This window comes from Leguminivora glycinivorella, chromosome 24 (genome assembly GCF_023078275.1).
Source record: "Leguminivora glycinivorella isolate SPB_JAAS2020 chromosome 24, LegGlyc_1.1, whole genome shotgun sequence".
Taxonomy (NCBI): Eukaryota; Metazoa; Arthropoda; class Insecta; order Lepidoptera; family Tortricidae; genus Leguminivora; species Leguminivora glycinivorella.
Genome location: NC_062994.1, coordinates 4,876,089 through 4,891,050, shown reverse-complemented (window position 1 = coordinate 4,891,050; position 14,962 = coordinate 4,876,089). Strand labels below are relative to the sequence as shown.

At 38.1% G+C, this 14,962-nt stretch overlaps 1 protein-coding gene across 1 annotated transcript; it reads right to left on the bottom strand.

Annotated features, from left to right (window-relative positions):
* Positions 1-362: 362 nt before the first annotated feature.
* LOC125238711 (E3 ubiquitin-protein ligase RNF113A-like) lies at positions 363-5,844 on the bottom strand. Its single transcript, XM_048146118.1, is given in 9 exon segments — positions 363-651; positions 893-966; positions 1,765-1,868; positions 2,844-2,905; positions 3,747-3,874; positions 4,671-4,823; positions 5,180-5,205; positions 5,208-5,324; positions 5,577-5,844. Coding segments are annotated over 9 exon segments (927 nt in total). The 5' UTR covers positions 5,671-5,844; the 3' UTR covers positions 363-482.
* Positions 5,845-14,962: the final 9,118 nt, after the last annotated feature.

The following is a 14,962-nucleotide window of genomic DNA, read 5'->3' as shown; positions in this document are numbered from 1 at the left end:
ACTAGCATACGAAACACGAATGGGTTACCCTTTCGAGAACCGCTTAAACGAAAAGGGTTACCTCTTCCTACGGCAAAGTCAAATTTTTTCATCATTTTCATAGATAATAAATGAATTTATTAGTGTGAGAGACTCTTAAGAATAACATTCAAGTTAGTTTTAAGTGATTGACGGCACATGTCAAAACAAATAACATTAGGAATTATGGTAAAGGTTGTCACACACGTGTACAGTAATTATCTTTATTTTTTTAATAACTCGATAACCGTAAGAGTTAAGACTCTAGTTTCTTAGAGAAATTAATTGTATTTGATCTAAAGAACCTTGCCTTAAAGTTAACGGAATTCAATAAAAACAGGTTGTATGTATTCCCAATATATTAGTATGGATTGTGTGGATCGGTCCCTAAAGCACGTTAATTTCTAAAATAGAATTCAGAATGTAATGATATAAAAATGCCACTAATTTAAAATAATTTATTATCAATCGTCATCGTCGTCATCATCATCATCATCTTGTCGCTGTTTCAATTTGGCCTCCAGTTCCTTTGCCGGATTAAACACTCCGTTGGTCTGTGTGTTGCAAATGAAGCATCGGGTTGATTTCTTGTAGTTCTCTAAGGCGCATTTCTCACAGAAGTAGTGTTTACATCTGAAAAACAAATGATGTTCAAGTAACGAGAAAGAAATAAATATGTACCTATAGAGTGAATGGATTATCGATCCAAAAGCCGTGACTTCAAATCTCACACAAGGCATACATTTTTTTTATTTCATTTGAACTGAGCGTGTTTTGCTTTGCTTTCTAAGCTTTCAGATTGAATGATAAGATATTAACAAGTTTTTCTTTTTTTTTTGTGATAGGATCAGAATGGTCAAAAATCAATACTTACTTTGTGATCACAGGGTCTGTGAAACTGCCTCGGCATATGAAACATCTGAACGGTAACTCGTCGTCACTATGTATCTGTAATGTTGATAAAATTATTATAATTCTACTAGCGACGCACTCAGGTTACACGGGTAGAGCAAAAATATGAGTATGGTAAATTGTACAGACAAATGCTATAAATGATTGCAGGATTCTGTAACAAGGAGTTATGGGACCGAACCTTAACCGTACAAGGCATTTGGAAGTCACCTGAGTTCATTTTATTACAAGGAGGAAACATTTTACTTCAGGTGGCCAAGTTGCGACACAAGCTTCCAGTAGTAAAAATACATAAGGGTGTTAAGTCTGCAAGGCCCAAGTGCATCCAGATCGGTGGGCCAAATTGGGCCAAGGTGGCAGCAGCGTGCAGCGGCTGGTCCATACAAGCCGATTCCCACCGGCTTGCCTAAAATTGTTTACTAGCAAAGTACCTAATGTTAAGGTAGGTTTCTTTTAGCTCAGTGTTGCCTAGCAGAAATTTTCACCAGCCGCCACTGCAAGGTGGGCCGACTGGACACCATCGATTAGCCGGGGTAGAGGTAGACCAAAGAAAATATGGCGGGATGACCTCGACGCATTTTGCAGCGACTGACCGGAGCAGGCGGCAAATCGTGATGGGTGGCGGAAGAACCAGACCTTTGCCCAGCAGTAGGACACAATTATAGGCTAGCAAAAAAAAAGTAAAAATACCTAAGTGTCGCCGTGATCGTGATCGTGCCGTGGTCGAATGCCACCTGGGCGATAACAGTGGATGCTGGTTGGATTCCAGCTCAGGGCAACTGGAGGCTTTGGTTAGTTTTTCTTAGTAGGTACATTTTTATATTAGTGGTGTACCTCATAATCGGAGTCTCCCCCGCCCCCCTCGGGGGCCACCTCTTCCCTTTCTAGCTGCCAGCCGTGCTTGTAGTCCGAGCGGTCGTGTAAAAATTTGCAGGAGTCTGTAAAATCATAATAGATATAACCGCAATACAAAATTTACAGTTTGGAAAAACCCCCGACATAGTGGACTGATTTCCATCCAACATGGGTAAGAAACCTAAATCTAAATCGATTCATCCGTTCGGGAGCTACGATGCCACAGGCAGACAGACAGACACTTTAAAATCCCATATAAAAGAATCGGATATGAAATCCTTGAAAATGAGTATTTCTCATCCATAGTATGAAATGTTCTCATTACGTTCATTAATATAGGCATCAAAGCAGGTACTGGAAATACCTCGAGTATTTGATAGAGTTGTACCTTCACGGAAAAGAGACGGGAATAGGGTAACCCTATTAATCGGTAAGCGGTAAATATTCAAGTGAAGCTATCTTCACCCCATTCTATTTGGAAATCACATTGAAAAGGATTAAGCCTATCCAGAAATGTTGCCATATCCATAGGGTTACCCAATCATAGGGTAACCATAACGTCAGGGTAAAACTTTGAAAAGGGATACTGCATCGAGGGGATTAATTAAACGAAAGGGTTTTCCGGTCCCTTGTGGCGCTCTGGTTTATTTTCCACAATGTTGTATCGCACTATACATAATATGTTAACCGGACATCTGTTTTAATAACTAAATCACATGACATGTAGAAGTAATGGATTTAGAACTATCGCTACTCGACAGCGACACTAGACGTCATGAGTATCGAGCCAGACGAAAAGGGGTGTGTTCAATAATTTACATAAGAGAGGGAGAGGGATAAATCCATACTAATATTATAAATGGGAAAGTGTGTGTGTCTGTTTGTTTGTCCGTCTTTCACGGCAAAACGGAGCGACGAATCGACGTGATTTTTTAGGTGAAGATAGTTGAAGGGATGGAGAGTGACATAGGCTACTTTTTGTCTCTTTCTAACGCGTGCGAAGCCGCGGGCAAAAACTAGTATAGCTATAAGTAGCTCTTAAATTGAAACCAACTTACCTCCGAAACCACAGAATCCAGTCTCCTTGTAATCTTTACAAATATCAGGTTGGTAGTCCCATCTGTAATCAAGAAAAAAAATTGAAATCTACACATTACCACACCTCGGACACTGGCGATCAAATATATGAAATAGGCGCGTTCCTAGCACACAGTCTAAGCTCGTGTAGGTGAACGCGTACCATGCTTGTATGAGTGAGATATGACAGGTCGACTGTTCGCGTTTTTGACAGGCGGTAACTGTGAGGTAACCGAGAGGGGGTGGGCGGCGCTTTCAGCGGGGAGCGGGAGTGGCCATACTGTACGATAGTACTCTTTATTATACTGTGACGTGTGACATTACAATGCAAGTGCCCAGAAAAATATTCGAAGCGTGTGGCGATTAATAGAACATTACGATACTAGTGCGAAAAAAAGGAAGTTCGAAACGAGAGGCGATAAATTAAAACACGACCGAAGAGTGTTTTAAATCGACACGAGTTACGAATTTCCTTTTCGCACATGTATCGTACGACGTTTTTCAGTACAGATGGCCCTCCGAAGTTTCGACCTGGCATATATTGAACCACTTCTCGCACTAGTACGTAAAAAAGCACCATTATGTACTGAAAATTAAATTTTACAAATTTTTACATCTCTGTTAACTAGTGATGTGCAAGTTGCGGAAACTTCCCAAAAGAATCTTAAATTTCTTGAAAAGTTAACGAAATTTTCACGAAAAATAAAGGGAATTTAAATTTATGAAATGGTAAGTTTCCATCCATACAATTGCCCATACAAAGTATGGAAAGTTTTCCTATGTGAAAATTTCAGAATTTTGAAAAGTTTCAGTCGGCACTTCAGTACTGTTAACAAGTTTTTGATTAAGTAAAGAAAAAAAATTGACAATTATAACACAAATACCTGACAGTGGCTCTAAGATTAGCGGGTGCTCTGATGGGGCCTTTTCGCACTAGGCCAGAGCTAGCGTTGCCTGCCGCTGTATCCCTCTTTTTGTAGTATTGAGCGTAGTTGTTCAATCCTCGGTACACCTAAGCAAACAGTACACAATTTAGTATAGTCTGTCTAGGGTTGCAAATAGAAATGAAAAAAAAAACAAAAGAAAACCGAGCACCATAGCTTTTTTTCTAAATATGTTTTTTTTTTTTTTTTTTCAGATGAACAAATAATTTGACAATAATGGTTTTTCGTGAGTTGTAACGTGTTTCATTCAATAACAATAACGTACATTTTAATTCAATTTACATTCAGTATACAAACGTTTATTGGGGAATCCCCGAAAGCGTGTAGAGGCCGACAGTAAATATATAGTGATAACTACCAATTACAGATGTCGTTAAATGTTACTTTTATAAGACCAGAAATTAAAGTTATTTGATTACATTCGTTTAATAGTTAACATTAAGTCTAAAAAATCGTATAAAAAAGAATTTGCAAATTTTGAGATTTCGTACACACTCCAGAAAAAAAAACACACTCCAGAAAAAAAACTGGTTTTTTTTTCAAGCCAGAAAAAAAACCGTTTTTTCCAACCCTAAGTCTGTCCATTTTCTAAGATCAGGGATGTCATCCACAGTATTAGTCCAACCAATACTATGGCCAACTGAGACTATTTTACATCTTAGTTTTTGCTACTTATCATATAAAGCGGAAACACATCGAAACAGACTGATGTTGAAATTCTGTTATTCCAAAAGGGGGGGTTCATTAATCACGTCATACTGTATAGGGGAGGACGGTCCTGAAGAAATCCCTAAAGATCACCATGGGTTCTAAATAAGCCAAAAACATATGACGTGATTGGACGCCCCCAAAGTCTGAACGTACCTTATCATCAGCCTGCCCCTGTAACTCCTCATTGATCTTCTGTGCCTTCTCAAAGATGGCCTGCGCGTCCCGGTCGCGTTCTGTATCTAGCTCATACGTGGCAGTAGCGTTTTCTCTCTGCTGCTGAACCGATAGTGTCAGGTTCTGCTTGGGCTGAAAATATAAAAAAACAAAGTAAATAATTGGGTGGAAAGTAAATCATTATATTTTATTATTATAGGACAACAATTACCACTATTACTACCATTTTACGGGTGGTTTGCCCTATCACACCTTTGGAGACACCATAATAAGGCAATAGTAGTAAGCCTATTCAATTTTGCTATAAAGAGACTCGGTTTTCTAAAAAAAAATCTTTGTAGTCTGTGCAGAAAGGGTAAGCTGTAGTATGTATTTATTTCAAGGCTCTTCTCTTTCAAAATTGACTTTTTAAGAAATGAGAATTGTGAAAATATTAGATTTTAAAATTCAACCCTAAAAAAAATATTACAAACCACAATTTAACTTACTTTGCCGTCATCATCACTGCTATCAACGCATGAATCTCGGGCCTTTGTCTCTTTGTGCCTGTAGACTGTATGTTAGGGTTGGCCTTCAGAGGCCTCTTAGTTGGCAAAACAACTGTCTGCTCATCGGAATCTGAACTGTTCTTTTCTAAAAAAAATTGAAAGTTCAAAAAAAGTGTGTGTCAAGTGTCAAAAGTACCTAAGTTATCGAACTCTCTGTAGCTAGAATACGCAAGACAGAATGACTGATAACAATTTTTGATATTGGTGGACTCTCCATAACCTATGTGCTACTCAAAACATTTCAAAAGACCAAAATCGAAAACCAAAACATAACCTCAAATATTTTACGAATAAAATTACTAAAAACTTATGAATAAGGTCTTAGGACACATTTTACCTTCTGAGCTGGAGTTTTTGCGTTTTCGACCTCCTCTATTCTTAATGGTTCTCTTCTTAAAGGTGGAAGGAACCTCATCCTCTGCATCGGACATCTCAATGTGAAGTACCTATTGAAATTATTATTATTATATGATTTTTTAGCGTCACTGGGTATGAATTTAAAACTTGTTATTCGCAACAAACCAGATTCTGATACACAATAACTATTCTTTATTACAATTTTACAATTAATTATATCTCTTGACACTACTGTGTTTGCGCTAATTGGAGCGTTCGTGTTCGGAAACCTACAGTTCACATAAGCAGAGCATAAATATAATGATTTTACTATTATTGATTAACTTGGCCACATTATAAATGTAACCAAAATTCCATATTTTATAAGATTTCTAAATCAATGAATAGTAAATGAATATTTTGTTCCTATTTATGTCAATTTATGTTCAAAGAATAGTTTAAAATTTTACATATTTTGGTTTATGAACGGTGTTGTCCGAGCTGTCAAATTGTCATTAAAACGTTTTGTTTTTGCAGAAATTAGGTAGTTTAGAAAAATAATTATTTGGTTGTTTGGCACACGGGTTTGGCACGCCCGATTTGTAGTAGAAAAGGCGCAAAATTCAAATTACGAGGACAAAACTTTGCACTCACATTTTATAACTTTCAACTTTTTTCTACTGACATATTGGGATTTGGGAGTGCCAGGTATAATTTAACCAAAACTTGTTGATGGCAGAATTTTATTACCTACCCCTTCAGGTGGCGGAGCTACAAGTTGCATAGGGGATAAGTGGCACGGTCGTTTTATAAAACATTCCGTTAAGTGGCAGGCGCCGGGAGCCGGACTCTGGGAAAAACAAGCCGATAAGTGGCAGGGACCGGCTCCCGGACCCCGTGCGACGATATACCTAAATATATAAATAAAACCGTCTAAAACTGTATCTAGCTTCCTCACACTTGCACGAACCATTCGTCACTAAACAAGGACGGCATTCAGTAAAGGTCCAACACCCTCAACTTCAAAACAGCTTGAAATATGACCCAATTTGATTGGACCAACCGCCTGCCATATTTGAGACACGTGTTTAAAAACCGTCTTTTTTGCAAAAATTGTACTGTAATATTACAAATTTAAATAGATATCATACACGAAAGAAAAAACGACAAGGCCCACTGGTGGCCGAGCCGGGAAAATATTCAATAAAATAATTTGATTTGTTCCCTAGTTGTGTACTGTAATATGTTAAAAAAAGGGATATAAGTGTAAATAAATGTATATTTAAGTCCCTGAATTACTTTTTTATACAATTTACTGTTTGTTTTCCTAAATAAACATACTTTAATACATGGAAGTGGAAAACGTAGCCACCTGATATTTGATCGAGTCTAGCAAAAATTCACATAAATGGAATGTATTTTTTTGCTATGGAATGATTTTAGCCGTTTTATAATGAATCCAGTGATATATGGTTTATGCACAACGTCCCTACACTTTTTGAGAAATTATAATTTTTGTAACACAAGTGACATTCGCGATGACCACCCGTGAGGGCCCCGCCACTCAAGGGTAAACTTTTTCTGTCATTTTATCGGTATCCTTGCCACTCGACAGCTTTTTATTTCAAGTCCGGCTCCCGGTTACCTGCCACTTTACGTGCGGTCGGCTCCCGGATTTCGCCACCTGAAGGGATACTTGAGTTTTTTTCAAATAGAGGCCGGCTGCTATACTCAAACTTAAACTGAAGCAGTTTCACCCAACTTATCATTAAAATATCATAACGTTAGATTGTTATTAATACATTAGGTGTACACTAATTAAGTTACGTTGGTAGGTACATAGCGCTGTTTTGCTCACTTGCTCAATCGGTCGAGGATAAGCAATATAATTATGTATAATAGCTAGTTAGGTACCTAATTAAAAGTAGTAGATATCTACTAATTATACAAGATGTTTTTATAAATACAGTAAAATACCAAAAAAAAAAAAAAAACATACACAGGAACCTATTCGATACTGAACTGGGCATTTTTTACATTTTCGTAGATAAATAAAATAAATAAATGGACAATTTTAGTACCTATAAAACTTAAATTAAGATTAAACTAAGTTCTACGACTTTTGAAACGAAAACTTTCTACGTAGAGTTCCACTATAGTATCGAATTTCTATTTTCTGCACTTGTATCGTAAAGTACTGTTATGGAATAGTTATTTGTTTTACAAGGGGGCAAAGTTGTTGTTTAACCGCACGGGCCAATATTGATACCCGAGCAAGCGAAAGATTCCAATATAGAACCGCGAGCGTAGCGAGTGGTTCAAAAAGTGGAATCTTGAGCGTTGCGAGGGTATCAAGGCACGAAGGTTAAACAAACTTTGCCACCGAGTGAAACACAAAATTTTTCACCACACCAACACTATGAAAATATGAACTGTAAAACATCAAAATAAATAAAGTACTTCAATTTATTTAACATTTATGATTCAAAATCATCATTTATACGTGAATTCCAGCACCCAGCTTTAGACATCAAGTTAAAATTTGTATGAAATTACTTTGCACTCTTGTGGATAAAATGCAATTTTGCTATCAGTTTTCGAATAGCAAAGAACGCCTTTATCAGTTGGTGTGGTCTGTGGTGATTGTGTTAGTTTCCGTCCAAATACTTATGTGTTCTAGTATTCGTCCACGCACGGAATAGCAACTATAATATAATTACGATATGTATTGCAATAAGCGGTGATGGTACTATTCGAATTTCAAATGGACGAAAACTAGCGCTGGGGGGCGATTTTTGAATCTCGCATACGGGATTTTGTCACTAAAATACCGGTTAAAAACGGTGACTTGCTTGTTATTTTCAGTGACAATTTTCTGAATTCGAACGTGTGAGACTCAAAAATCGGCCCCTGGGCGAAAACTAGCACAGTACCTACCTCTATAGAACTCAATCAAATCAATTATCTATGTATAACTACCTAATTATTTCAGGTTTATATGGCTGGTACTATATTACACATGTGAACTTACAAATATGACCATTGCAAAAGAAGTTTGCGTTTGCGTGCCATTTTATCAGTGCCGAGAAAACGACGTTGTTTGGACTAAGTAAGTACCTAAGTAAAATGTATACAATGAGTAGTATTTTTTTTTTCTAAAAAACACCATACACCTGCGATAGATGTTACATATTTGCTGTTAAGAAACGGGCTTTTTTTTTTTTTTGCGCTTTGGCTTTTACTCCCTGCCAATTTGCACAGGGTGAATTTGCCAACGGGCTTTGTGCTTTCGATATGAGAGTGACATGTACAGTGACATAGTTTTGACACTTACCGTAATAGAGTTAATTGTAAACCCCGTTTCACAACAGCAATTGATGTAAACATCTATCGCAGGTGTATGTTTTTTTTAGAAAAAAGAAGAAAGAGCTTAACAAAAATAAACAATGCCATTCTGTTTCCAGGTGCGTTCCGCCTCCGCGACAGTCCATGGCCATCATCCAGTAGTCAGATCTAGGGGGTCGATGTTTGAGTCTCACTGTCACTAAAATACCGGTTGAAAACGGTGAATTGCCTATTATTTTCAGTGACAATTTTCTGAATTCGAACGCGTGATCAATCTCAAAAAACTCATAAATCAGCGGGCCGATTTTTGAGTCTCACGCGTTCGAATTCAAAAAATTGCCACTGAAAATAATAGGCAAGTCACCGTTTTCAACCGGTATTTTAATGACAAAATCCCGTATGCGAGATTCAAAAATCGCCCGCCTGGGACCGATTTTTGAATCTCGAACATATGAATTCGCCGTTTGAAAGTCGTAGCATTTCGTCATTTTCCACAGACTTTCGAATTCATGAGTTCGAGATTCAAAAATCGGTCCCCTGAAAAACCATTCATTCGCATTGAACTACTATGTACTACGTACTAGAAATGACAACTCGAACATATTCTGTGCGCCGACCGGCAGCGGCGGCAGCGCGAGGCGCATGCGCGTGAAGCCAACCGTGTCATAGAGTAAGACTTGACCACCTAGACGCGACACTTTTAGTGTAGACCTTTGTTTTATACTTTATGTGTGAAATACTAAGTAGTTTACTTTTACCACTATTATACATTGTGTTATATTTAATTTCAACTCAGTGAAATAAAAATAAGTAATTGTTTTTTTCATAAATTTTAATTTCCTTTGAATAAAATTAGTTTTGTAAGTTTCTGTCGCTCAGAATAATAATCGCGCCATTCACCTTGTTTTACCTCCCTTAAACACCGGTTGCATTAAATACTATTTCAGTTTTGGTGTCACTATTTTTCGTCAATAATGAGAATTATAATTCAGAAATAATTCAAAATCATGCTTATTGTATAATATTATCGACTAAAATTCGTATTAGAACCGTGTAATATTCAAAACTATAAATTGAAATAAATATTTTTATATTATATATTGAAAACAGAATATGATCACAATTATTATACCTTATTACCTACATGTCATGTCTGCGCGATTCATCTATGATTCCAGTTGTCAAAATGGCGGCCATAGCATCGCGTTTAAGGAGCCCGTCCCTTCATTATAATAATTACTTAAATTAAGTTAGATCAAAATAGCTTGTCTACTAACCGATGAAATGTGACCAAAGAATGTGACACCGTCACTTTTATTAGATTTTCTCGTATGGCTTCAACAGTATCTTATAGCAGGAAGGCATTTTTTCATTTTATTTGTGTGCAGTCAGAGACAACCTCCTCCCACCATGCGCAGAGACTGACTGAGGCAACATAAGTCCACTGGACTTATGTTCGTGGCGCAAACTTTTTGTTCGCCGTGTCCTCTCTAGTACATTATACCTCAATGTTCATTCGTAGGCCGTTCTGAATTTCTCCGATTTGTGATTTTTTTGTACTTTTTGTACCGGCTTGTAATGTAATTTTAACTACGTATATCCAATCAGGACCACCTCAAAACTTGAGATGTCCAGATGAGCTTCGTTTGCAGGTAAACGCCACTCATACCAGATATGGCGTGTACGGTCTCGTGGCGTTTGGCGTCTCGTGTGGCGTCATCGGAGCTCCTGGCGTGTACGTCGACGTTTCGCGATACTACAACTGGCTGAAACAACCAAAATTAAAAACAAATAGGCAGAGACCCAACCCGTTCATACGGTTCGGTTAAGTAAGTGATGGTAGACTTTTTGTATCAAGCAAACACGACTGCAATAAGCAAGTTTTAAGATAAATAAGTTATAATTCATTTTTGGCACAAGCTTTTATCGCCAACTGTACCTTTCTTTCAACAGTCATCTTCTGCTCTCCGAGACGTTTCTAAAAACCCCTTACTCGATGGGGATACGACGTTTCATAACAGAGTTCCTATGGCCACCTTTCTGCTCCATCATCAGATCTGGCCCCGTAGCCGAATGGCATTTCTCCGACGCCAAACGAAAGCGATACGCCGCTGGCTCTGTCGCGCCAATACGCAAGCGCGATAGAGATAGATATCTACTAGCGCTTCGTTTCGTGAGCGTTTCGTGAGCGATTGTGCCATTCGGCTAGCCACCCAGCTCCATGATACCGTAATATTGCATTGTCACGTGATTTACACATGTGTGAAAAATTTCAGCTCAATCGGAAACTGGGAAGTGGGTCACATTTAGCTTCTACGTTTTGACCCAAACCATAGATTAAATATAAGAAGATCATACCATTCCAGCATACATTAAAATGCGACCGCCTAAGAACGCACATACACGTTACTACACCACGCATAGATGGCGCCATATGATCATCTAACAGATGATGATTGTGTTGTGGCACAACTTTCGCATTGACAGAGGAGACCACAAACCCATCGGAAGTACCGACGCGATGTTATTTTCGACATCTACCGTAAGAGTTCCACACTCCTGAATCTTTTTCCACTTTGAATCTATCTAGCTTAGAGACTCGGAAAGAAGGGTTTGCAACCCTTAGTACCTACATATACACTTGCAAGTGAAAATTTTGCAGAAAACGTAGATAAATTTATGTTTGATGTCACGATTATAGTCTCACGCGTTCGAATTCAGAAAATTGTCACTGAAAATAATAAGCAAGTGACCGTTTTCAACAGGCGCCGTAGCCGAATGGCATTTCTGTGACGCGAAACGAAAACGAAATGCCGCGAAAGGTAGTCTGGTCTGGGGGCCGATTTTTGAGTCTCACTGTCACTAAAATACCGGTTGAAAACGGTGAATTGCCTATTATTTTCAGTGACAATTTTCTCAATTCGAACGCCGTGAGACTCAAAAATGATCTGGCTACGCAAGAACGATAGATATCTACTAACGTCTCGTTTCGTGAGAGTTTGTGCCATTCGGCTACGCACCCAGGCCCCGTAGCCGAAAGGCATTTCAGTGACGCGAAACGCCGCAAACTTGTAGTCTGACTTTTTCGCACCAATACGCAAGAGCGACATAGATACTTGAGAAAAAAATCAAATCTAATTCGAAGCTTTTTACTAATCCGCCAATTATTTTCTAGGGCAACTCAACTCAACACACATAAGATACGCCGTCTACGGATTAGTGTCGTGGGACGTCACCTGCGGCGCTGCCGGCGCGCCTGGCGTGTATGTGGACGTGGCTTCGCTGTATTACTGGATTATTGGACGGCAGAGGTTCGGCGTACCGGCTCACGTCGTGGCGTCTTTATTGGGATAGAACTTGATTTGAATTGTAATTGTATTTATTGCGACCTCGTCCACCATATGTTAATTTTAAAAATATTGAAATCCCACCCTGTTTTCTTGGTTGCCCTGAAAACCAGCGCCGTGGCTAATACCAATTAGCCATTGGCATAATTATGCTGAGTGGCATCCTTTTTGGTGACTTTAGTTTAAGATGTATATAGATTAAGGCTATTGTTGTTTTACTTGTATATTTTCACCAAATAAACGTTTTCTATTCTATTCTATTCTATTTTTTTTATTACCATAGAGGAGGCACACTCAAAGGTTATGACAGATGGCGCCACCATATTAGTCCATTGCACTTGCATTGCACAGATAAAGAATACGTGAGAGCGAGAAGATGATATGTTTTTTCTCTCTCTCACATATGAATGACTGTGAATTTCCTAGACACTTGCACAGGCGCCGCCTGTTGGGATAAAATGTCAGTGTGCCTCCTCATTGATGAATTTTGTATTATACTCGTAAGCATGCTATTAATTTCACTTAAATAAAATTATAGATTTTAATTTAGATATCGTAGGTACTCTACCTAAAATAATTTTTAAGAACAAAAAAACCGCCGCCTTTGGGGTTCTGGTGAAAGCTACTTGCGAATGTTTGATTACGTATTTCGGTTCTGACCATTACCAACAGTTCCACTACACCAAATGTCACTATTCTGGACGTAAGTGCATGCTGTTCTTATAAAAATACCAAAGTCACTATAAAAGTGCCGTTCAGATTTGAGGAGTTCGGTTCTGACCATCATCAGCACTTCCACTGCACCAAATGTCACTGTTCTGGACGTAAGTGCATGCTGTTCTTATAAAAATACCAAAGTCACTATAAGCGTGCCGTTCAGATTTGAGGAGTTCCGTTCTGACCATCATCAGGAGTTCCACTGCACCAAATGTCACTGTTCTGGACGTAAGGGCAAGCTGTTCTTATAAAAATACCAAAGTCACTATAAGCGTGTCGTTCAGATTTGAGGAGTTCCGTAATAAGTAAGGGAAGAGTTGTAAATAGATACATCAGTAAATGCGGGTTTTTGTATAGGCATAGTTAAGTGACATCTAGCGACAATCACGCATCAACTAGCGTAAATTATCAGTAGTGCCACTTGTCAAGAGATGTCGCGACGAACGAAAAGTAATGCTCACCAATTTTTGGCTAACATTACAATAGTATTAATCAGTATTCTGTTTTCAATTCCTTCTGCTTGTAATATAAGTTGTAAACTGTTTTAATATTACATGTTTCGCAGACGCAACACTGTTGGCACCTAGTGTCGAGTAGTGGTACTTATAATTTAAGCTATTTGACGCGTGATTGAAGTGTGAATGACGCTAGATGTCACTACAAATAACTTGCATTCTGATGTATGGAGTCTCACAACTCTTCCCTTACTTATTCCTCTATGGTCCGGTCATGCGCGGATCCAGGGGGGGGGAAGTCATGGGGGTCATGACCCCCCCCCCCTGGAGCCTAACATTACAAATAGACCACGTGACCCCCCCCCACCCTGGGGCCCCGGGCCTTTACCACGTGACCCCCTTCCCCCCCTGGGGCCCCGGGCCTTTACCACGTGACCCCCCCCCCCCCGTCCACCCTGGGCACGAAGCTGGGTCCGGTGTAATAAGAGCGTACTTAGTTTATTAGTGTGGTTAAGTACCATATTTATAATATTATGCAAACAAAAGGAAATTAAAAATCCAATTTTGATTCTGCTTTTATTTCGATAAATTAAGGGCCATCAACAAAACTAATATATTTATTAACAAGTTTTATTATTTAAATAAACAATACAATAGTGAAACCAGCATATTCGTAATACTAATGAATTGATTACGAAGTGTAAATATTCAACAAAAATACAATATTCATCAGAATTTCTGAGTATAACATAGATATTTTGCGAATAATATGTACTCGAAATCATGGCTGTCATATTCTAGTTTTTCAATTTTTTGCACAAAAGCTTTTCTAAAAGTAAAGAAGGTAATTAGGTGTAAATTATATTACAATAAAAACATAGAAATAAATAAAATACTTCTAATAAACTATATGTGAGTGTGTTTAGTAAAACGTCCCACTTTGTCGGTTACCATTAAGGCAAGACTTACTTGTATATATCTTTATATGAATAAACTGACAAAGCGGCTTTACAGCAACCGACAAAGTGGGCCGTTTTCCCGTGCACACTCGCATACAAATACTATGGTTTACATCTAGCATAAAATATTTGTTTTACATAGTATATTTTTGTACAATAAAATCAAAACTATATTTATGAATGCAGCCCCTCATCTGATTTTTAGATAATTTAGATATATCAAAGTTTCTTAACTAACTATATACTTAAATTGTAATATCGCCTATATTAAATTCATGTGATCATTCAGCGTTCCATATTTTCAAATTTATTTATTTTAAAATTTGAAAATTGGTCAAATAACATTTTCAAAAAGTATCGATTAATGAAAATGCTAAATAATCACACAAACTCACAAGTATCTAGTTAGAGATTGCTCCTAAAGTATCGATAAGGTATATGAGGCTAGAAGACCAATAGAAGTACATAGAGTGCGAAAGGGTTTTCCATCGTATTTTTCCGGAAAAGTTCGTATTTGTCATGCTAGTTCAGTCAATGTCAGTACATCTTGTACTGAGACTGACT